This window comes from Pongo abelii, chromosome 17, assembly GCF_028885655.2.
Source record: "Pongo abelii isolate AG06213 chromosome 17, NHGRI_mPonAbe1-v2.0_pri, whole genome shotgun sequence".
Classification (NCBI taxonomy): domain Eukaryota; kingdom Metazoa; phylum Chordata; class Mammalia; order Primates; family Hominidae; genus Pongo; species Pongo abelii.
In genome coordinates, this window is record NC_072002.2 from 32,473,950 (window position 1) to 32,498,957 (window position 25,008).

General features: G+C 43.1%; 1 protein-coding gene across 4 annotated transcripts in view; it reads right to left on the bottom strand.

Moving 5' to 3' along the window:
- SMCHD1 (structural maintenance of chromosomes flexible hinge domain containing 1) overlaps positions 1–25,008 on the bottom strand; it is a 164,814-nt gene that overhangs the window by 128,708 nt on the left and 11,098 nt on the right. For all 4 annotated transcript variants that reach the window (XR_010137656.1, XM_002828085.5, XM_063716988.1 and 1 more), the window contains exons 2-5: positions 24,841–24,916; positions 24,049–24,210; positions 8,386–8,468; positions 7,604–7,734 (exon numbers count right to left, since the gene is read on the bottom strand). Coding sequence is in view for 3 of the 4 variants with exons in the window: in XM_002828085.5 (XP_002828131.5) it covers positions 7,604–7,734; positions 8,386–8,468; positions 24,049–24,210; positions 24,841–24,916 (452 nt within the window). In the remaining variant the exon portion in view is untranslated. The remainder of the gene's footprint in view (positions 1–7,603; positions 7,735–8,385; positions 8,469–24,048; positions 24,211–24,840; positions 24,917–25,008) is intronic.

Consider the following 25,008-nt stretch of genomic DNA (forward strand, 5'->3'; position numbering starts at 1 on the left):
TGAGTGGAGAGCCTTTTAATTGATGAGCAAGTTGAAAGTGCAGAAAGAGTAGCGCTGACCCAACAGATACCTGAATCCAGCTGACCTAACTAATGTCATACCTCTCCCCTACAAAATAATTATACACATACTATTATAATTATGTTCCAGGTATCCAAGTTAACTTCTAAAGCAATAATTCTTATAGTGCCCAAGTTATGAGAGAATTTTCTAGGTTTATGTAATGTTATATATCCTTTTTTTTTTTTTTGAGAGATAGGATCTCACTCAGTCGCCCAGGCTGGAGTGCAGTGGCGTGATCATGGATTACTGCAGCCTCGACCTCCTGGTCTCAAGCGATCCTCTCGTTTTAGCCTCCTGAGAAGCTGGGGCTACAGGTGCAAGCCACAACACCTGGCTAATTTTCCTTTTTTTGTTTTGAGATGCGGTCTCATTCTGTCACCCAGGCTGGAGTACAGAGGCGCAATTTCGGCTCATTGCATCCTCCACCTCCTGGGTTCAAGTGACTCTCCTGTGTCAGCCTCCTGAGTAGCTGGGATTACCAGCACACACCACCACAACTGGCTAATTTTTGTATTTTTAGTAGAGACAGGGTTTTGCCATGAAGGCCAGGCTGGTCTTGAACTCCTGACCTCAGGTGATCCGCCCACCTCGGCCTCCCAAAGTGCTGGGATTACACCCGTGAGCCACCGTGCCCGGACTACACCGGGCTAATTTTTTAAAAATATTTTTTGTAGAGGTGGGTTCTCATGTTGCATAAGCTGGTCTCAAATTCCTGGGCTCAAGCAATCTTCCTGCCTCAGCCTCCCAAAGTGCTGGCATTACAGGTGTGAGCCACTGAGTCCAGCTTATTGTCCTATATCTTAACAAGGGTTTGAGATACACAAGTGTATATATTTGTCAAAAATCAGTAAACGAGTGAACACTTCCAGAATGGTGGCATAAGGACTTCCAAGAATCCACTCACTGATGAAAGCAATGAGAATGCCTGAAAAAACTGTCAAAATCAATCAGCAGCAAATGTTTATCGTAACAGCTGTCTGAGGCAATGAAAACAGTTGGAGAAAACAAGAATCTGACCAAAAATATACAAGGAAAAGCTGGGGAATGTGAGATCTGCAGGGTTTTTTAAAAGCTTCAACATATTCACTAGACTCAATAAGGTCATTTCCACGTGCAGGGCTTAACACACGTTCAAGAAAGAATTGAAAAGGTCCTAGTAATGACTTACCTCTAGCTTACCTTGAGGTTCACTACAAGCAAGAAGTGAAAGTAAGGCAGAGTTGTAAACTCTGCAACAGAGCACTAAAAACATACCCCACTATGCACACAGAGCCCCTCAGCAAAAGCTGGGAGACTTAGTGGTTCAAGGCACTTAAGATAATGTTTGATCATTAGCTGACCACAAAGCTAACTAATCAGAAACTTCAAGGGTAACACAAGGATACAGACTTAACAGAATTAGTTCAGGGAAGCCACTACATAAACAAACAACAGATGCAACAACAAGTCTTGGGGAAGGGGGTGGTATCAGATTTCCAGAGTTGCTACATTATATTATTATAATATGACCAGTTCTCAATAAAAAATTACAAGCCATGCAAAAAGATATTAAAGTATGGTTCACACACAGGAAAAAGAACAGTTGGTAGAGACTGTGGCAGAAGAAGCTCGGCTATTTTAAATATATTCAAAGAACAGAAACCATGTCTAATGAACTAAAAGAAAGTATAAGAAATGTATTTCACCAAACAGAGAGTATCAGTTGGGATAGAAATCATAAAAAAGAACTGAATAGAAATTCTGGATTTGGAAAAAACAATAACCAAAAAGAAAAAATCACTTAAGAGACTCATGAGCAGATTTGGGTTGGCAGAAGAATCCATAAACTTGAAGGCAGGCTGATTGAAATTATTTAGTTTGAGGAACAAAAAGAAAAATGAAGAAAAAAGAACAGACCTGTACTATAGAACACCATCAAGTATATGGATAAGAGGAGTCATAGAAGCAAAGGAGAGAAAGAATACTTGGAGAAAAAAATGGCCAAAAACTCCCCAAATCTGATGAAAAACTTTACTCTACATATCCGAGAAGCTCAATGAACTCTAAGTAGGATGAACTCAAATCCATACTTAGACACATCAGCATTAAACTGTCAAAAGCCAGAGACAAAAAGAGAATCTCAAAAGCAGTGAGAGAAGCAATTTGTTACACAGAAGTGATCCTCAAAAAGATTAACAGCTAATTTGTCATCAGAAACCATAAAGCCGGAAGGCAGTGAGCTAACATATTCAAAGTGTTGAAAGACAAAAGACTGCCAACCAAGAGTTCCTTTTTTTTTTTTTTTGAGACGGAGTCTCGCTCTGTCGCCCAGGCTGGATGGAGTGCAGTGGCGCCATCTCGGCTCACTGCAAGCTCCGTGTCCCGGGTTCACGCCATTCTCCTGCCTCAGCCTCCCGAGTAGCTGGGACTACAGGTGCCAGCCACCACGCCCTGCTAATTTTTGTATTTTTAGTAGAGATGGGGTTTCACTGTGTTAGCCAGGATGGTCTCGATCTCCTGACCTTGCGATCCATCTGCCTTGGCCTCCCAAAGTGCTGGGATTACAGGTGTGAGCCACCGTGCCTGGCCCAACAAAGAATTCTTTACCCAGCACAAGTAGCCTTCAAAAATAATGGAAAGAGGCCGGGTGCGGTGGCTCACACTTGTAATCCCAGCACTTCGGGAGGCCGAGGCAGGCAGATCACGAGGTCAAGAATTCGAGACCAGCCTGGCCAATATGGCGAAACCTCGACTCTACTAAAAATACAAAAATTAGCCAGGCATTGTGGTGCACGCCTGTAATTCCAGCTATTTGGGAGGCTGAGGCAAAAGAATCGCTTGAACCAGGGAGGCAGAGGTTGCAGCGAGCTGAGATTGCACTACTGCACTCTAGCCTGGGCTACAGAGCGAGACTCCCTCTCAAAACAAAAAAGAGGAAAGATTAAGACATTCTCAGATAAAAACTGAGGGAATTTGTTATTGGCAGATCTGCCCTAATGGAGCCACTAGAGAGAGTCCTTTGGGCTAAAATACCAGGATATTAGAAAGTATTATAACTCAAATACACATGAAGAAATAAACAGAAAATAAGGTAGCAGTAATTACATAATTAGAAAAGACAAGCCAGGCGCGGTGGGGCTCACGCCTGTAATCCCAGCCCTTTGGGAGGCCGAGGTGGCGGGCAGATTACCTAAGGTCAGGAGTTCGAGACCAACCTGGCCAACATGGTGAAACCTCGTCTCTCCTAAAAATACAAAAATAAGCCAGGAGTAGTGGCATGTGCCTGTAATCCCAGCATGTGCCTATAAGCCAAGCCCAGGAGGCTGAGGCAGGAGAATTGCTGGAACCCAGGAGGTGGAGGCTGCAGTAAGCCAAGATTGTGCCATTGCACTCCAGCCTGGGCAACAAAGCGAAGACTCTGTCTCAAAAAAAAAAAAAAAAAAAAAAAGAAAGAAAGAAAGAGAAAGAAGAAAGAAAGAAAAGACAGTATAAATGCATTCTTTGTAAATCTCCTATCTGATTCAAAAGATCAAGGCATAAAATAGTAAGTATAAAACTCTAGTAACAGGGCTATAATGTATAACGATCACATTTATACGAAAATAATAGTACACAGAAGTGGGAGGAGAACAAAGCTAAGTAGGAGCGGTTTTTGTATACTACAGATTATGTCGTTGGCATTAATCCAGACTGGATTGTTATAAATTAAGATGCTGGTTGTAATCCCTAGAAAAACAACTAAAAATGTAGATTAACGACTATTGGACAGATGTGGTTGCTCACTCCTGTAATCCCAGCACTTTGGGAGGCTGAGGCAGGTGGATCGCTTCAGCTCAGGAGTTGGAGACCAGCCTGGGCAACATAGTGAAACCCCACCTCTATAAAAAATTAGCCAGGTGTGGTGACATGTACCTGTGGTCCCAGCTACTTGGAAGGCTAAAGTGGGAGGATCACTTGAGCCCAAGAGGCAGAGGTTGCAGTGAGCCAAGATAGCGCCACTACACTCCAGCCTGAACGACAGAGCGAGATTTGTCTCAAAAACAAAACAAAACTATTAAAAGGATATTAGTGATTGCCATGAGATAGAAAGTGACTACCACTTAGTACAGTGTTTCTTTTGGAGTTGTAAAAATATTCTGGAATTAGTGGTGATGGTTGCACAATTTTGTTAACTCAAAACTACTGAACAGTATGCTTTAATACTGTGAATTTTATGATACGTAAATTTTATCTCCATAGAAGATAAATTCAATGAAGATACATTTAAGACAGATACAAGCAACTAACTGTATACTATGTGAATTTTACCACAAGATTAAAAATATTGAACCCTAGAAATTAATACGGACACTTTCAAAACTAGGAAAAAGTATACTGATCTTTATAACTTGTTTTGAACTGTATTAAAAAACCAGAAAAACTAATGGTGGGACAGATATATAAGGAGTAAAGCAACTATCAACGGTAAAACCTAGGTGTGAGTATATGGGTATTCCCTGCAGAATTTCAACTTTTCTGTATGTTTTTAAATGTTCATAATAAAATACTAAAGGAAAAAAAACAGTGCTGAGGGAACACTCAGATCCAGGTTGTGGACCATTCTACAAGAAAACTAGCCTAAACACTACAGAAAAATTGAAATATTATGAAAAACACAAAAGCTAGGGAAACTATCATAGAATGAAGGAGGTCAGACATGACAACAGGAAAAAAACTTATGAAAATCTTATGTTAAATATTGTTGCATTAATGATAAATTTCTTAGATGTAATAATGATTTTGTAGTTATTTATGAGAATCCGCTTGTCCTCAGAATACACATGCTACAGTATTTGGGAGTGAAATCTCACAAACTGGCAGCAGTGTACTTTCAAATGATTCAGAAAAGCAAAGTGTGTGTGTGCAAGTGCGTAGACAGATCATAAATGTGACAAAATGTTAACAACTGATAAATCTAAGTGAAGGATATATGGGTGTTAGTTCTTTCATCTTGTCTATTGGCTTGAAACGTTTCAAAATAAAAAGGGTGGAGGGAGGGAGTAGTACCCAGGTAAATAAGAGTTACAAATAATATTTCCAAACTGAAATTCTCACATCTCCCACCACTCTCCCCTCTATCTACTATGCTACAGTCACAATAGTCTCCTTTCTGTCCTTCAAACAAAATGAGACTGTCACAATTTCAGTCTTTGCTTTGCTGGTGCTTCTTCTACCTGAAACACACTTCTCACAGATCTTTATTTGGCTGCTTTCTTCTGATCATTCAAGCCTCAACTCAAATATAATCTCAAAGAGGCCCTCTTCTCCAACCACCTTATCTAGAGGAGATGTGCATCAGCTCTATTATTCTACATTTTTTTTCTAGCAATCCATTCCTTCAACATTAATCTTACATTTTATTCATAGTAATAATAACTGAAATGCTTTTACATGTAATTTTTTGTATTTACTTCTGTTTCTCTCTCCAATACAACATAAGCTACAGGTCAAGACTGTTAGTTGTTTAGTACTTCTAGCCTGTTCTTGCCTTTCTTCTACAGCCTGTCTTCTATGACATCCATCCTTGTATCCAGAAAAAACAAATGGAAGGAGTAAAGCAACTGAGCAGAAGCTAGAGACTGAAGGGGTGTATCTGATATTGATAGAAATTACAGTGGGTCAAGGAACTGATACTGGACTTAAAAGACAGTAGGAGTACCTAACAGCTATAATAACAACTGATTGTTTACTGACACCAAACCCATAAAGCTAAGACTAAAACCAGCAGCAAAAAGATTTTTGCCAGAAATTATAATTTCCCTAATATTTGGTTAAGTTTAAAAGTTTGTTTTGTTCTAAGAACTAGAGAAAAATCAGAGTCAACGTCCCATGAATTCAGTTAAGATTTTCATTTCTTTCTACTCTTCCAGTTGATATAACTGATGTTTTTCTGACCATTTTGCCTAATCCACCATCTGTTCTACCTTCCCTTCTACCTAATACTTCTGTCATATGCTAAATCCTATCCTTACACTATTAAAGACGGTGGTCTTTGCCTTCTCCCTGGCTTTTTATAAATCCTTTAAATGCCACCATTTATGAAAATGGTGAAATAGAATGGTTGTGGAAAAATCTAGGCCAGGTGCAGTGGCTCACGCCTGTAATCCTAGCACTATGGGAGGCTGAAGAGGGCAGATAACCTGAGGTCAGGAGTTCGAGACCAGACTGGCCAACATGGTGAAACCCCGTCTCTACTAAACATACAAAAAATAGCCAGGCATGGTGGTGGGTGCCTGTAGTCGCAGCTACTCGGGAGGCTGAGGCAGAAGAATCGTTTGAACCTGGGAGGCAGAGGTTGCAGTGAGCCGAGATTGCACCACTGCACTTCAGTCTGGATGACAGAGCAAGACTCTGTCTCCAAACAAAAAAAAAAAAAAAAAAAAAAAAAAAAAAGGCTGAGGTCAGGAATGAGAATAACTAAAATGACAGCTTCTATAGCTTATATTTATTGACTGTTTACCATATGCCAGGCTCTGTCCTAAGGATTTTACATGTACTAACTCACTTAGTTGTCATAAAACCTCATGGGATTATTATCCCCATGTTATGGCTATGTAAGCTGAGGCACAGAGAAGTAAAGTAAGTTGACCAATGTCGCACAATTAGTAAGTGGCAAGGCTAGAATCCAAACCAGGTTCAAATGATACAAGAGTCTTTGTTTTTCATACTACCTTGTCTCTTAAATGGCACTGTTAAGTCTTTACTAATTTGATTAAAATTCTGAGGGTGCTGAAATTTTAGAAGACCAATGTTTTAGCTATATTAACACACTGAGATTGATCCTTAAACATGGGTGACTTTTCTTGACAAGGTAAAGAACAAAGTAGGTTATGAACACACACCAACTATTTAATAAGAATGACAAGAGACTCTTCCCAAGTATGTTGTTAGAAGTAGAGCAACATAGCTTAAAATATCAAAAGACTTGTGGGTCAAAGCTCTTCTTACTAGAGTTCCACTAATATCCCAAGAATCTAAATCTTTTTTATGTCTGATGGCTGTTAGCATATTTTGTTTCCCTGTGACATCCTCATTCAGGATATTTTCTACAAGCACATTCTGATATATAACTCCACTAGATTCCACTCCTGAATGTTTTGCAAAAAGAGCTCTGAAAGTAGAGCAACAGTGAGCTCCACAGAACCACATGCAATTTTAGACATTTTGCAAATGGTATGAAGCAATTTCTAAAGCCCATTTTAAAACGATTCTACTGCTATAGAGGCTATACAGAGTTAGGAAACGGGAAAAGGGAAAAGTTCTAAGGTACCCAACATATCAACTCCTAAATACCTCAGGAAATGCAAAATAAGCTGTTTAATGCAAAGGCACAATATTATATAGTTCTATTTCTGAGTATCAACCATAAAAATTCTATAATATAAAACCTAAATAAACATGTGAATAACAGTAAAACCTCCAATGTATCATATGCATCCAAAGGCATACCACTTTTTTATCCTTACTAAAATACATAGCTACCCACAAAAAAAAAAAAAAAAAAAAAGTAAGGTTTTCTAACCTTTCAAAGTCACCTTGCCTTGTGAATTTTGACAACCTATACACGGCCCAGTTGTTAAGCTGTTTAGAGGTCATTCCTCTTCCATTATCTATCACTGCAACAGCAGGTTTTCCTTGTGTTTCATCAAAAAGCTATGAAACAAAATAAGTTCAAAAAGACAGGAAAAGTCAAATCAATATTTAAAACATGAAAAGTCAAACATGAAAAAAATGACTCAACAGGCTCACTTATACATTACTGATGGAAGTGCAAATTAATACAATTTTCTGAAAGGCACTTCAGCAGCAGTAAGTATCAAAAAGCCTCAGAATTCTTCATGTCCTTTAGCCTAGAAATTCCATTTCTCAGAATTCAACTTAAGGAAATATTCAGAGACATGTACAAAGGTGTGCAAGAATGTTCATCATTCCAGCATTCCTTCCAGTGGCAAAAATACAGAAAAAAATTCTAAATGTTCAAAAACAGAACACAACTACACAATTTATATTATAGCCAATAAGCCACTGCAACAACAGATTATACTGCAGAACATTCATGATATAATACATGTTAACAATGTACTGTTAAGGGAAAGTAGAAGATTACAAAAAACCAAAGGTACATATACATGTATACATATATGCATAGGAAAAAAACATGAAAAAATTTTAACAATGGATGAAGAGATATCTGACAATTATTTCTACTTTTAGTTTTATCTCTATTTTCTAATTTTCTCCAATAAACTTTTATTACTCTTACAAAAGGAAAAGTTAAATTGCTTTACAGTATTATTTCCTTACCAATTTGATCTGTATTCTTCTAACCCCAATGTTACGAGAAGTAGCAGACAATGAATTGTCAATTAATTCCGCAAGAGCAAATGCTGCAAGAGATTAAGAAAACATTGCTTAACTTTTCCCTTCCACATACTTTATATAAAAGTTCAAAGAAGAAGAAACTATCAAGTACCTTAAAGCCAAAGAGCTAGAATTAAAGTATTATTCTGATCCTAATGACATAATACATAATAAACGCATCATCACCAATCACCACCAGCATCAAAAAAGCAGTCATTAATCAGTACTTGTATGGCACTATACAGCATGAGTCAGCCAGCCATGATTCCTGGCTTCAAGGAATTTATAATCTAAAGACAGACATACAGACATTAAGAGACAAACAGAAGACCATAACCATAAAATCAAATAGTCTGCAGTATGTAAGTACATCATGCACAAGTCCAAAGTAAGCACATTTAGAAATACGAGGGCAAATATAAAGTGATAATAAGTGTCTTTTTAAAAAATTTCCTATACTGCTCTTCTGCAAGATAAGTGTCTCTTGAAAGCTAATTTGGATATAGAATTCTTATGACTAACAAATTTTTCAAGTGGCAGAATACATCTGCTCAACTGACACAGAACTGCTATAGATTCACTACCACACCACCAACCTGACATTCAATTTATCGCTGCCTCAACATTAACTAATATTCTCCTTTCTTCAAGGTCACTATTCACACTATTTCCTGCTTTTATCCCCTTAGTAAAAAGAAAGGGAACATATCAAATTTACGTATCTTAATTCTGCAGAAGCTTAACCCAACAAAAGCTGTAATTAATCCAAAGTAGCACTTCAGGCTGGATGTGGTGGCTCACACCTGTAATCCCAACACTTTGGGAGGCCGAGGCAGGCTAATGACATGAGGTCAGGAGTTTGAGACCAGCCTGGCCAACACAGTGAAACCCCATCTCTATTAAAAATACAAAAAAATAGCTGGGCGTGGTAGCTGGTGCCTATAATCCCAGCTACTCGGGAGGCTGAGGCAGGAGAATCGCTTGAACCTGGGAGGCAGAGGTTGCAGTGAGCCGAGATTGCACCACTACACTCCAGCCTGGGCAACAGAGCGAGACTCTATCTCAAAAACAAAACAAAACAAAACAAAACAAAACAAGTAGCACTCCAGCAAGCACTTCTACTCACCCTAAACACTCCAAGGACAGCTATGTTTATAAACGAATTGCAAAGAAGTTACCACAAATCAGATTACGTACAAAGGTCTGGCTAAGGTAATAACTCCAGAAAATGAAAAAGGGACACTGCAGGAAATGGCAGGAAAAGAAACTTAAAGAGAAATTTGGAAGGAAGAAATGAGTAGAATTTATAATCGATTAGATGAAAAAGAAGAGGGGAAAAAGAAATTTGCTTCATCACACAGGTACAACAGTTACGGCTTGGATCAGCTTACTGAAAGTATAAAAAGAAAAGATCAAGGCCAGGCGCAGTGGCTCATGCCTGTAATCCCAGCACTTTGGGAGGCCGAGGCGGGCGGATCTTCAGGTCAGAAGATCAAGACCATCCTGGCTAACACAGTGAAACCCCGTCTCTACTAAAAAAATACAAAAAAATTAGCCAGGCGTGCTGGTGGGCGCCTGTAGTCCCAGCTACTCAGCAGACTGAGGCAGCAGAATGGCGTGAACCCGGGAGGCGGAGCTTGCAGTGAGCCGAGATAGCACCACTGCACTCCAGCCTGGGCGACAGAGCAAGACTCTGTCTCAAAAAAAAAAAAAAAAAAAAAAGAAAAGATCAACATGAGTTGAAGAAATGTCCACCAGAGTCAAAAAGAACCAGAAGTAGGGAAACAGAAGTAGGGAAAGACCCGGGAATGTACTGTAAAGTCACAGAAATCAAGGCAAGATTTTAAACAGTGGGGTTTTCTGCTTATCCATATAATGATGGTATGAATGAAAAATGATATGGTTTTCAGCTGACATGGTTTCAACTGATATGGTTTTCGTATCATTTCATAATGATGGTATGATGAAAACTGATCAATATGAAACATAAACTACATTAAGAGTTTAAAATGAATACTTCTGTTGACTCTATAATTATACACTTAGCAATTTATCCCCAGGAAAATAAAGATTCATGGGCCAGGTGCAGTGGCTCACGCCTGTAATCTCAGCACTTTGGGAGGTCAAGATGGGCAGATCGCCTGAGGTCAGGGGTTTGAGACCAGCCTGACCAACATGGAGAAACCCTATCTCTACTAAAAATACAAAATTAGCCGGGTGTGGTAGTGCATGCCTGTAATCCCAGCTACTTGGGAGGCTGAGGCTGGGGAATTGCTTGAACCCAGGAGGCGGAGGTTGCGGTGAGCCGAGATCACGCCATTGCACTCCAGCCTGGGCAACAAGCGAAACTCCATCTCAAAAAAAAAAAAAAAAAAAATTAAAAGAGTCACTCAATTTTTGTTTTTTTTTTTTTTAGATGCAGTCTCCCTCTGGTGCCCAGGCTGGAGTGGCAGTGGCATGATCTCAGCTCACTACAAGCTCCGCCTCCCAGGTTCAAGCGATTCTCCTGTCTCAGCCTCTTGAGTAGTTGGAATTACAGGCACCCACCTCCATGCCTGGCCAATTTTTGTATTTTTAGTAGAGACAGGGTTTCACCATGTTGGCCAGGATGGTCTCGAGCTCCTGACCTCAAGTAATCTGCCCGCCGTGGCTTTCCAAAGTGCTGGAATTACAGGCGTGAGCCCAGCCAGATTCACTCAATTTTAAAATATTTAAGCACCTATGTGCCAGGCATTGTTCTAGGAACTGAACAAAGCAGATGAAGGTTCTGTTCTTAGGGATTTAACATTCTAATGGAGGAATATGGGAAAGAAAATATAATCATAATAAATAAATTCTATAGCATGTTAGAAGATGGTTTGTGCAATGGAGAAAAAAGAAACAGCAGAGAAATGAAATCAAGTAACAGTAAAGACACAGAAGGAATACAGCTGCAATTAAATAGAGGAAGTTTTGTTGAGAACACAACAGATAACCAAGACTTGGAGGAAGTGAAGAAATGAGTGCAGGGCTAACTGGAAGAAAAGCATTCCAAGCAGAGGGCCCTAAGCTGAGAATATGGATGGCACTGAAGGGGAGTGAAAAAGTAAGAAAGGTAGTAGAAACAAAGTCAGAGAAGTACAAAGCAGAGCTAGTAAGTCCCTGCAGGCAACTGTAACGACTTTGGCGTTTACTCTTAGTGAAACGGGGAGCCATGAGTGTTTTCAGCAGAGAGTGACACAGTCTAATTTCTCAAACCTTTTATGGACAGGGATGAAAAGACAGGTACCAGTAACTACCAGTTAGTGTAATCTGGGTGATACAATGGTGCCTCCAGACCAGGTGGTAGCAACAGAAATGGTGAGAAATGGTCATTTTAAGATAAAACATTCAGAATAGGACCCAAAGGATTTTCTGTCAGATTAAATAAGAGGTATGAGAAATACAAGTATCAACTTGATTTTTGGCCTGTGCAGCAGGAAGGACACAGTAATAATCAATTCAGATAGGGGGAACTCTGTGTGGTATAAAATTCAGTGAGCAGACGAGGGTTCCCATTTTAGACATCCTAGAGGAGATGCCACATGGGCAGCTGGATGGATAAAACTGGACTTCAAGAGATAAACCCGGCACCATTTTCTTTTTTCTTTTATTATTATTATTATTATTATTATACTTTAGGTTTTATGGTACATGTGCGCAATGTGCAGGTAAGTTACATATGTATACATGTGCCATGCTGGTGTGCTGCACCCACCAACTCGTTATCTAGCATTAGGTATATCTCCCAATGCCATCCCTCCCCCCTGCCCCCACCCCACAACAGTCCCCAGAGTGTGATGTTCCCCTTCCTGTGTCCATGTGTTCTCATTGTTCAATTCCCACCTATGAGTGAGAATATGCGGTGTTTGGTTTTTTGTTCTTGCGATAGTTTACTGAGAATGATGATTTCCAATTTCATCCATGTCCCTACAAAGGACGTGAACTCATCATTTTTTATGGCTGCATAGTATTCCATGGTGTATATGTGCCACATTTTCTTAATCCAGTCTATCATTGTTGGACATTTGGGTTGGTTCCAAGTCTTTGCTATTGTGAATAATGCCGCAATAAACATACGTGTGCATGTGTCTTTATAGCAGCATGATTTATAGTCCTTTGGGTATATACCCAGTAATGGGATGGCTGGGTCGAATGGAATTTCTAGTTCTAGATCCCTGAGGAATCGCCACACTGACTTCCACAAGGGTTGAACTAGTTTACAGTCCCACCAACAGTGTAAAAGTGTTCCTATTTCTCCACATCCTCTCCAGCACCTGTTGTTTCCTGACTTTTTAATGATTGCCATTCTAACTGGTGTGAGATGGTATCTCATTGTGGTTTTGATTTGCATTTCTCTGATGGCCAGTGATGGTGAGCATTTTTTCATGTGTTTTTTGGCTGCATAAATGTCTTCTTTTGAGAAGTGTCTGTTCATGTCCTTCGCCCACTTTTTGATGGGGTTGTTTGTTTTTTTCTTGTAAATTTGTTGGAGTTCATTGTAGATTCTGGATATTAGCCCTTTGTCAGATGAGTAGGTTGCGAAAATTTTCTCCCATTTTGTAGGTTGCCTGTTCACTCTGATGGTAGTTTCTTTTGCTGTGCAGAAGCTCTTGAGTTTAATTAGATCCCATTTGTCAATTTTGGCTTTTGTTGCCATTGCTTTTGGTGTTTTAGACATGAAGTCCTTGCCCATGCCTATGTCCTGAATGGTAATGCCTAGGTTTTCTTCTAGGGTTTTTATGGTTTTAGGTCTAACATTTAAGTCTTTAATCCATCTTGAATTGATTTTTGTATAAGGTGTAAGGAAGGGATCCAGTTTCAGCTTTCTACATATGGCTAGCCAGTTTTCCCAGCACCATTTATTAAATAGGGAATCCTTTCCCCATTTCTTGTTTTTGTCAGGTTTGTCAAAGATCAGATACTTGTAGATATGTGGCATTATTTCTGATGGCTCTGTTCTGTTCCATTGATCTATATCTCTGTTTTGGTACCAGTACCATGCTGTTTTGGTTACTGTAGCCTTGTAGTATAGTTTGAAGCCAGGTAGTGTGATGCCTCCAGCTTTGTTCTTTTGGCTTAGGATTGACTTGGTGATGCGGGCTCTTTTTTGGTTCCATATGAACTTTAAAGTAGTTTTTTCCAATTCTGTGAAGAAAGTCATTGGTAGCTTGATGGGGATGGCATTGAATCTATAAATTACCTTGGGCAGTATGGCCATTTTCATGATATTGATTCTTCCTACCCATGAGCATGGAATGTTCTTCCATTTGTTTGTATCCTCTTTTATTTCCTTGAGCAGTGGTTTGTAGTTCTCCTTGAAGAGGTCTTTCACATCCCTTGTAAGTTGGATTCCTAGGTATTTTATTCTCTTTGAAGCAATTGTGAATGGGAGTTCACTCATGATTTGGCTCTCTGTTTTTCTGTTATTGATGTATAAGAATGCTTGTGGTTTTTGCACATTGATTTTGTATCCTGAGACTTTGCTGAAATTGCTTACCAGCTTAAGGAGATTTTGGGCTGAGACAATGGGGTTTTCTAGATATACTATCATGTCATCTGCAAACAGGGACAATTTGACTTCCTCTTTTCCTAATTGAATACCCTTGATTTCCTTCTCCTGCCTGATTGCCCTGGCCAGAACTTCCAACACTATGTTGAATAGAAGTGGTGAGAGAGGGCATCTCTGTCTTGTGCCAGTTTTCAAAGGGAATGCTTCCAGTTTTTGCCCATTCAGTATGATATTGGCTGTGGGTTTGTCATAAATAGCTCTTATTATTTTGAGATACATCCCATCAATTCCTAATTTATTGAGAGTTTTTAGCATGAAGGGTTGTTGAATTTTGTCAAAGGCCTTTTCTGCATCTATTGAGATAATCATGTGGTTTTTGTCTTTGGTTCTGTTTATATGCTGGATTACATTTATTGATTTGCGTATATTGAACCAGCCTTGCATCCCAGGGATGAAGCCCACTTGATCATGGTGGATAAGCTTTTTGATGTGCTGCTGGATTCTGTTTGCCAGTATTTTATTGAGGATTTTTGCATCAATGTTCATCAAGGATATTGGTCTAAAATTCTCTTTTTTTGTTGTGTCTCTGCCAGGCTTTGGTATCAGGATGATGCTGGCCTCATAAAATGAGTTAGGGAGGATTCCCTCTTTTTCTATTGATTGGAATAGTTTCAGAAGGAATGGTACCAGCTCCTCCGTGTACCTCTGGTAGAATTCGGCTGTGAATCCATCTGGACCTGGACTTTTTTTGGTTGGTAAGCTATTGATTATTGCCACAATTTCAGCTCCTGTTATTGGTCTATTCAGAGATTCAACTTCTTCCTGGTTTAGTCTTGGGAGGGTGTATGTGTTGAGGAATTTATCCATTTCTTCTAGATTTTCTAGTTTATTTGCATAGAGGTGTTTGTAATATTCTCTGATGGTAGTTTGTATTTCTGTGGGATCGGTGGTGATATCCCCTTTATCATTTTTTATTGCATCTATTTGATTCTTCTCTCTTTTTTTCTTTATTAATCTTGCTAGCGGTCTATCAATTTTGTTGATCCTTTCAAAAAACCAGCTCCTGGATTCAATTATTTTTTGAAGGGTTTTTTGTGTCTCTATTTCCTTCAGTTCTGCTCTGATTTTAGTTATTTCTTGCCTTCTGCTAGCTCTTTTGAATGTGTTTGCTCTTGCTTTTCTAGTTCTTTTAATTGTGATGTTAGGGTGTCAATTTTGGATCTTTCCTGCTTTCTCTTGTGGGCATTTAGTGCTATCAATTTCCCTCTACACACTGCTTTGAATGCATCCCAGAGATTCTAGTATGTTGTGTCTTGGTTCTCGTTGGTTTCAAAGAACATCTTTATTTCTGCCTTCATTTCGTTATGTACCCAGTAGTCATTCAGGAGCAGGTTGTTCAGTTTCCACGTAGTTGAGCGGTTTTCAGTGAGATTCTTAATCCTGAGTTCTAGCTTGATTGCACTGTGATCTGAGAGACAGTTTGTTACAATTTCTGTTCTTTTACATTTATTGAGGAGAGCTTTACTTCCAAGTATATGGTCAATTTTGGAATAGGTGTGGTGTGGTGCTGAAAAAAATGTATATTCTGTTGATATGGGGTGGAGAGTTCTGTAGATGTCTATTAGGTCCGCTTGGTGCAGAGCTGAGTTCAATTCCTGGGTATCCTTGTTGACTTTCTGTCTCGTTGATCTGTCTAATGTTGATAGTGGGGTGTTAAAGTCTCCCATTATTAATGTGTGGGAGTCTAAGTCTCTTTGTAGGTCACTCAGGACTTGCTTTATGAATCTGGGTGCTCCTGTATTGGGTGCATATATATTTAGGATAGTTAGCTCTTCTTGTTGAATTAATCCCTTTACCATTATGTAATGGCCTTCTTTGTCTCTTTTGATCTTTGTTGGTTTAAAGTCTGTTTTATCAGAGACTAGGATTGCAACCCCTGCCTTTTTTTGTTTTCCATTTGCTTGGTAGATCTTCCTCCATCCTTTTATTTTGAGCCTATGTGTGTCTCTGCACGTGAGATGGGTTTCCTGAATACAGCACACTGATGGGTCTTGAGTCTTTATCCAGTTTGCCAGTCTGTGTCTTTTAATTGGAGCATTTAGTCCATTTACATTTAAAGTTAATATTGTTATGTGTGAATTTGATCCTGTCATTATGATGTTAGCTGGATATTTTGCTCGTTAGTTGATGCAGTCTCTTCCTAGTCTCGATGTTCTTTACATTTCGGTATGATTTTGCAGTGGCTGGTACCGGTTGTGCCTTTCCATGTTTAGCGCTTCCTTCAGGAGCTCTTTTAGGGCAGGCCTGGTGGTGACAAAATCTCTCAGCATTTGCTTGTCTGTAAAGTATTTTATTTCTCCTTCACTTATGAAGCTTAGTTTGGCAGGATATGAAATTCTGGGTTGAAAATTCTTTTCTTTAAGAATGTAGCTCCCTCCCCCTCCCCCTCCCCCTCCCCCTCCCCCTCCCCCTCCCCCTCTCCCCTCTTTTTTCGGTCTCCCTCTCCTTCTTTTTTCGGTCTCCCTCTGTTGCCGAAGCTGGACTGTACTGCCGGGATCTCGGCTTGCTGCAACCTCCCTGCCTCGGGCTCCTGTGACTCTCCTGCCTTGGCCTGCCGAGTGCCTGGCATTGCAGGCGCGCGCCGCCACGCCTGAATGGTTTTTGTATTTTTGGTGGAGACGGGGTTTCGCCGTGTTGACCGGGCTGGTCTCCAGCTCCTGGCCTCGAGTGATCTGCCTGCCTCGGCCTCCCGAGGTGCTGGGATTGCAGACGGAGTCGCCCTAACTCAATGCTCAATGGTGCTCAGGCTGGAGTGCAGTGGTGTGATCTCGGCTCTCTGCAACCTCCACCTACCAGCCTCCTGCCTTGGCCTCTTAAAGTGCTAAGATTACAGCCTCTGCCCCACCGCCACCCCGTCTAGGAAGTGAGGAGCCTCTCTGCCTGGCCGCCCATCGTCTGGGATGTGAGGAGCCCCTCCGCCCGGCCGCCCTATCTGGGAAGTGAGGAGCGCCTCTGCCCGGCCGCCCATCATCTGGGATGTGAGGAGCGCCTCTGCCCGGCTGCCACCCCGTCTGGGAGGAAGTGAGGAGCGCCTCTGCCCGGCTGCCCCGTCTGGGAGATGAGGAGCACCTCTGCCCGGCCGCCCCGTCTGGGAGGAAGTGAGGAGCGCCTCTGCCCTGTTGCCCTATCTGGGAAGTGAGGAGCGCCTCTGCCTGGCCGCCACCCCGTCTGGGAAGTGAGGAGCGCCTCTGCCCGGCTGCCACCCCATATGGGAAGTGAGGAGCGCCTCTGCCCAGCCGCCCCTTCTGGGAGGTGAGGAGCGCCTCTGCCCAGCCGCCCCGTCTGGGAGGTGAGGAGTGCCTCTGCCCGGCCGCCCCGTCTGGGAGGTGAGGAGCGCCTCTGCCTGGCCGCCACCCCGTCTGGGGGGAAGTGAGGAGCACCTCTGCCCAGCTGCCCCATCTGGGAAGTGAGGAGCGCCTCTGCCCGGCTGCCACCCCCTATGGGAAGTGAGGAGCGCCTCTGCCCGGCCGCCCACTCTGGGAAGTGAGGAGCGCCTCTGCCCGGCCGCCCACTCTGGGAAGTGAGGAGCGCCTCTGCCCGGCCGCCCACTCTGGGAAGTGAGGAGCGCCTCTGCCCGGCCGCCCACTCTGGGAGGTGAGGAGTGCCTCTGCCCGGCCGCCCCGTCTGGGAGGTGAGGAGTGCCTCTGCCTGGCCGCCACCCCGTCTGGGAGGAAGTGAGGAGCACCTCTGCCCGGCCGCCCACTCTGGGAGGTGAGGAGCGCCTCTGCCTGGCCACTCCGTCTGGGAAGGGAGGAGCGCCTCTGCCCGGCCACCCCGTCTGGGAGGTGAGGAGCGCCTCTGCCCGGCTGCCACCCCGTCTGGGAGGAAGTGAGGAGCACCTCTGCCCGGCTGCCCCATCTGGGAAGTGAGGAGCGCCTCTGCCCGGCCGCCACCCCATATGGGAAGTGAGGAGCGCCTCTGCCTGACCACTCCGTCTGGGAGGTGAGGAGCGCCTCTGCCCGGCCGCCCCGTCTGGGAGGTGAGGAGTGCATCTGCCCGGCCGTCACCCCGTCTGGGAGGAAGTGAGGAGCACCTCTGCCCGGCTGCCCCGTCTGGGAGATGAGGAGCACCTCTGCCCGGCTGCCCCGTCTGGGAGATGAGGAGCACCTCTGCCCGGCCGCCCCGTCTGGGAGGTGAGGAGTGCCTCTGCCCGGCTGCCACCCCGTCTGGGAGGAAGTGAGGAGCACCTCTGCCCGGCCGCCCCCTCTGGGAAGTGAGGAGCGCCTCTGCCTGGCCGCCACCCCGTCTGGGAGGAAGTGAGGAGCGCCTCTGCCTGGCTGCCCCATCTGGGAAGGGAGGAGCACCTCTGCCCGGCCGCCACACCGTCTGGGAAGTGAGGAGCGCCTCTGCCTGGCTGCCCCATCTGGGAAGGGAGGAGCACCTCTGCCCGGCCGCCACACCGTCTGGGAAGTGAGGAGCGCCTCTGCCTGGTCGCCCCGTCTAGGAGGTGAGGAGCGCCTCTGCCCGGCCGCCCAGTCTGGGAAGTGAGGAGCGCCTCTGCCCGGCCGCCCTGTCTGGGAGGTGAGGAGCGCCTCTGCCTGGCCGCCACCCCATCTGGGAGGAAGTGAGGAGCGTCTCTGCCCGGCCGCCCCGTCTGGGAAGTGAGGAGCGCCTCTGCCCGGCCGCCCCCTCTGGGAAGTGAGGAGCGCCTCTGCTCGGCCGCCCCCTCTGGGAAGTGAGGAGCGCCTCTGCTCGGCCGCCCCGTCGGGGAAGTGAGGAGCGCCTCTGCCCGGCCGCCCCGTCTGGGAGGTGAGGAGCGCCTCTGCCCGGCTGCCACCCGGTCTGGGAGGAACTGAGGAGCGCCTCTGCCCGGGCGGCCCCGTCTGGGAAGCGAGGAGCGCCTCTGCCCGGGCGGCCCCGTCGGGGAAGTGAGGAGCGCCTCTGCCCGGCCGCCCCGTCTGGGAGGAGAGGAGCGCCTCTGCCCGGGCGGCCCCGTCTGGGAAGCGAGGGGCGCCTCTGCCCAGCCGCCCTGTCTGGGAGGTGAGGAGCGCCTCTGCCCGGCTGCCCTGTCTGGGAGGTGTACCCAACAGCTCCGAAGAGACAGCGACCATCGGGAGCGGGCCATGAGGACGATGGCGGTTTTGTTGAGGAGAAGGGGAGGAAGTGTGGGGAAAGGAAGGAGAGATCAGATTGTTGCTGTGTCTGTGTAGAAAGGGGTGGGCATAGGAGACTCCATTTTGTTCTGACTAGGAGAAATTCTTCTGCCTTGGGATGCTGTTGATCTATGGCCTTTCCCCCAGCCCCCTGCTCTCTGAAACATGTGCTGTGTCAACTCAGGGTTAAATGGATTAAGGGTGGTGCAAGATGTGCTTTGTTAAACAGATGCTTGAAGGCAGCATGCTCTTTAAGAGTCATCACCACTCCCTAATCTCAAGTACTCAGGGGCACAAACACTGCAGAAGGCCGCAGGGTCCTCTGCCTAGGAAAACCAGAGACCTTTGTTCATGTGTTTATCTCCTGACCTTCTCTCCACTATTATCCTATGACCCTGCCATATCCCCCTCTCCGAGAAACACCCAAGAATGATCAATAAATACTTCAGAAATTAAAAAATAAATAAATAAATAAATAAATAAATAAAAAAAAAAAAAAAAAAAAAAAAGAATGTTGAATATTGGCCCCCACTCTCTTCTGGCTTGTAGGGTTTCTGCCGAGAGATCCGCTGTTAGTCTGATGGGCTTCCCTTTGATGGTAACCCGACCTTTCTCTCTGGCTGCCCTTAACATTTTTTCCTTCATTTCAACTTTGGTGAATCTGACAATTACGTGTCTTGGAGTTGCTCTTCTCGAGGAGTATCTTTGTGGCGTTCTCTGTATTTCCTGAATCTGAATGTTGGCCTGCCTTGCTAGATTGGGGAAGTTCTCCTGGATAATATCCTGCAGAGTGTTTTCCAACTTGGTTCCATTCTCCCCGTCACTTTCAGGTACACCAATCAGACGTAGATTTGGTCTTTTCACATAGTCCCACATTTCTTGGAGGCTTTGCTCGTTTCTTTTTATTCTTTTTTCTCTAAACTTCCCTTCTCGCTTCATTTCATTCATTTCATCTTCCAGGGCTGATACCCTTTCTTCCATTTGATCGCATTGGCTCCTGAGGCTTCTGCATTCTTCACGTAGTTCTCGAGCCTTGGTTTTCAGCTCCATCAGCTCCTTTAAGCACTTCTCTGTATTGGTTATTCTAGTTATACATTCTTCTAAATTTTTTTCAACGTTTTCAACTTCTTTGCCTTTGGTTTGAATATCCTCCCGTAGCTCGGAGTAATTTGATCGTCTGAAGCCTTCTTCTCTCAGCTCGTCAAAGTCATTCTCCGTCCAGCTTTTTTCCATTGCTGGTGAGGAACTGCGTTCCTTTGGAGGAGGAGAGGTACTCTGCTTTTTAGAGTTTCCAGTTTTTCTGCTCTGTTTTTTCCCCATCTTTGTGGTTTTATCTACTTTTGGTCTTTGATGATGGTGATGTACAGATGGGTTTTTGGTGTGGATGTCCTTTCTGTTAGTTTTCCTTCTAACAGACAGAACCCTCAGCTGCAGGTCTGTTGGAGTACCTGGCCGGCCGTGTGAGGTGTCAGTCTGCCCCTGCTGGGGGGTGCCTCCCAGTTAGGCTGCTCGGGGGTCAGGGGTCAGGGACCCACTTGAGGAGGCAGTCAGCCCGTTCTCAGATCTCCAGCTGCGTGCTGGGAGAACCACTGCTCTCCTCACAGCTGTCAGACAGGGACATTTAAGTCTGCAGAGGTTACTGCTGTCTTTTTGTTTGTCTGTGTCCTGCCCCCAGAGGTGGAGCCTACAGAGGCAGGCAGGCCTCCTTGAGCTGTGGTGGGCTCCACCCAGTTCAAGCTTCCAGGCCGCTTTGTTTACCTAAGCGAGCCTGGGCAATGGCGGGCGCCCCTCCCGCAGCCTCGCTGCCGACTTGCTGTTTGATCTCAGACTGCTGTGCTAGCAATCAGCGAGACTCCGTGGGCGTAGGACCCTCTGAGCCAGGTGCGGGCTATACTCTCCTGGGGCACCGTTTCCTAAGCCCGTCGGAAAAGCACAGTATTCGGGTGGGAGTGGCCCGATTTTCCAGGTGCCGTCTGTCACCCCTGGAAGGGGAACTCCCTGACCCCTTGCGCTTCCCGAGTGAGGCAATGCCTCACCCCTGCTTCGGCTGGCGCACGGTGCGCTCACCCACTGACCTGCGCCCACTGTCTGGCACTCCCTAGTGAGATGAACACGGTACCTCAGATGGAAATGCAGAAATCACCCGTCTTCTGCGTCGCTCGCGCTGGGAGCTGTAGACCGGAGCTGTTCCTATTCGGCCATCTTGGCTCCTCCCCCCCTCTACAAGCACCATTTTCAATATTTAACTAAAAATGACCATTTCTTACCTCTTCCTTGTGAGAGTCACTTCCATAATGATGTTATTTAGAACCACGAGATAGGACCTGATCACCAAGTGAGGAAGTAAGATACAACATAAAGGGCAAGAACTAAGCCCTAAGGCACTTCAACATTAATAAGGTGGGGAGAGAAGAAAGGGCAGGCAGTGAGGTAAGAAGAAAATCAAGGTGCTTATAATCCCAGGGCTCTGAGAGACCAAGGCTGGAGAATAATTTGAGGCCAGCAATTCAAGACCAGCCTGGGCAACATAGTGAGACTCCATCTCTACAAAGAAAATTTTATTATTTTTAATTTTTAGAGAGAGAGTCTCACTCTGTTGCCCAGACTGAGTGCAGGGGTGCAGTCATAGCTCACTATAGCCTCGAATTCCTTGGCTCACTCAAGCAATCCCCCTGCCTCTGCCTCCCAAGTAGCTAAGCAAGGCATGCACCAAAATGTCCAAATAATTCCTGTATTTTTTTGTAAAGATGGGGTCATATTATGTCCCCCAGGCTGGTCCTAAAGTCCTGGTCTCAAGTGATCTTCCTGCCTCAAACTCTCAAAGTGCTGGGATTACAGGTATGAGCTACTGCATCCAGCTACAATTTTTTTTTTTTTTAATTAGCTGGGCATGGTGGTAAGCACTTGCAGTCCTAGTCATTTAGGAGACTGAGGCAGGGGGATTGTTTAAGCTTAGGAGTTTGAGGCTACAGTGTGCTGTGGTCATGTCACTGCAAAAAGGAAGAAAATCAAGAATATGGACCCTCGAAAGTCAAGTGAAAAAAGTATCTCAAAAAGGAAGAAGTGACAAAACAATGTCAAGTAACACTTCAAGAAAAATTAGAACTGAAAATTAAAAATTGATCACTGGATTTAGTTGTTGGTGACCATAAGAGCATGGGTACAGTAGAGTGGTAGGCGAAAACGTCTGGTCAGAGTAGGAAAGAATGGGAGGAAGAGAAGGACTGCTGATAGCGAATGCATTCAACTCTCTGGAGGAGTTTTGCTATAAACAGGATCAATAAATTTTAGGCAGTAGCCAGTGAAGCAAGTAAGACTTTAGTGTTTCTAAGATGGGAGAAGAGCTTTTTTGTACAAAAAGAACAACATGAGAGGTAATAAATGTACTAGTTATATATTCAAGCTCTGAAGTCACTCTCCTAAAGTTTAAATGCTGGCTCCACTACTCACTAGTAGTGTGGCAAGTTACCTAAAATCTCTTAGCCCCAGTTAATTCTGCAAAACAGGATCTTTACCTATATTATTTCCTAACATTAGCTACCACACAGGATTAAGGAGTAAATGAGACAATGCTCATAAGTACTTGATACAATGCTCATAAGTACTTGGTACAATGCCTGGCACTGTAGCCAATAGTAATGATAGTAGTGGTAGTGTTAAGAAAGCACACAAAGATTTAGTCACAAGAACATTCAGAGTCATTTGTAACCATAACAAAATTAAAAACAACCTAAATGTCTAATAGAAGAACACTGTTGAGACCGGGCACGGCGGCTTATACCTGTAATCCCAGCACTTTGGGAGGCCGAGGCGGGAGGATCACTTGAGGTCAGGAGTTCAAGACCAGCCTGGTCAACATGGTGAAACTCCGTCTCTACTAAAAATACAAAAATTAGCCAGGCATGGTGGTGCCTGCCTGTAATCCCAGCTACTCGGGAGGCAGAGGCAGGAGAATCACTTGAACTCAGGAGGCAGAGGTTGTAGTGAGCCAAGATCACACCACTGCACTCCAGCCTGGGTGACAGAGAGAGACTCTGTCTCAAAAAAAAAAAAAAAAAAAAAACAAAGAAAAAGAATACTGTTCAAATAAATTATATTACCTAAATATTATCAAAATATACGGAGACATATATATTAAAAGATATTCACTTTATTTTTAAACAAAATGTAGGTTAAAGAAGTATGCACCATATAAAACCATTAAAAATCAAATAATATGAAAAGGTCTGAAATGATAAACACCAAAGTGTTAGTGGTGGTTATGTCTGGGTAGTAGAGATATTCTTTATGTTCTATTTGCTTATCTATGTTTTCTAATTTCCTGCAAACAAGAATACACATATAATGAGAAAAAAATAATTTTAATACAAAAGTTTACGATGAACATGTAAGTAGTATTAGACACTTTGGCAAGTCCTGAAAGAGAGGATTCAGTAAACTAATCGATTTGTAAAGATCACTAGCAAATGGTCCAGAGAAAGGACAGAAACTAGCAAGTAGTAAAGGTAGAAGGAAATGATAAAGACATAGAAATATGGACACAAACTTCTTATTTACGCAATCTAGCGATATGTATTTGCAAAGTAAAACAAGTATTTTCTTAATTGGGAAAGGTCTATGGGAGGCCAGGAAATCAGGAGAAGAGAGTATACAGGAGATGCAAAGCTGTATAGGTACAAGACCCCTTATGAGTTGACAAGAAAAGTTCTACTAGTAGGTTAGCTTTAAAGGAGAGTTTTTTTTCACTGAAGATGACATAGGTAGAAGACATAATAATACCGTGATGAATTTGAGTAAGAAAGAAAACGAGTGGTCTTCTAATAAAGTGTAATAAGATTTATAAAAAGTGAAGGAATGGGATATGTGATCAGGGGATAAAGGCAGGTAATAGTTTATCAAAATTAGTACGAATGGGATACTTACGCAAAGGATTTTGTCCTTCACTGGCATAATATTCATACATGCCACTTTTAACCAGTGTGTCATAGTGAGGTAAGAAGTCAATTCGTTCTTTCGTAGCTGTCAGTAGTAACTGATTGACTGACTGTAGCAGGTATAAGGTGACTCCATCTTTAACAGTTTCATCTGTAATCAAGAGTGAAAATCGTAAGTGCTAGGTCAACATCAGAAACTCAATGAACTTCTAATTGTGAATATACAAATTCTATCTATGAAATATCTTTAATGATGGTAAAGAAAAAACCCCAATCATCTACCTGTAAGCAAAGTCATGTTAAGGATATTAATGAAACAAGCACAAATACTTCCATTCATTTGAAACAATTCTTAATAAGTTAAACTATCACAGGAAATCAGACGAGAATCTAAAATAGAGTAGTGTCAACATGAATGGAGAATGGTTAAATTCAGATGGAATCAAGCATGAAAAACCAGCAAGTCTTGGAAAACTAATTAGGTTAAAAAAAGATAATGGAATAATCCAAGTTGGTTAGGAAAATTAGCTTCAGAAGATTTGTGCTAGGCAGAATCATCTTCTGTAGCCATAACTGATATCAACTATTTTTCTATAATCAAGCTTGAAAAATATAACCTCTGTGCAAACTACGCACATATAGCCAGTTTCCTCCCTCATCCCAACAAATTAACAAAAATCATCAACAGATTTAGATGCATATCTAATAAAAGTTATTGCTATATCATGTACTAGACCTTATTAAATATAAAAGCATGAACTTAGTAACACTGTTTACCTACCAAAATTATCACAGGTAATTTCTTTCCTACTTGTTGTTGTAATAACAAATTTTTCTTCAGGTGAAATGCCAAGTGTCTATCCAAAATAAGAAATAAAATCACTTATTACACAAAGGAAATAAATGTATTATTCAAATTTATAAAAATATGAAAATATTGATAGTACAT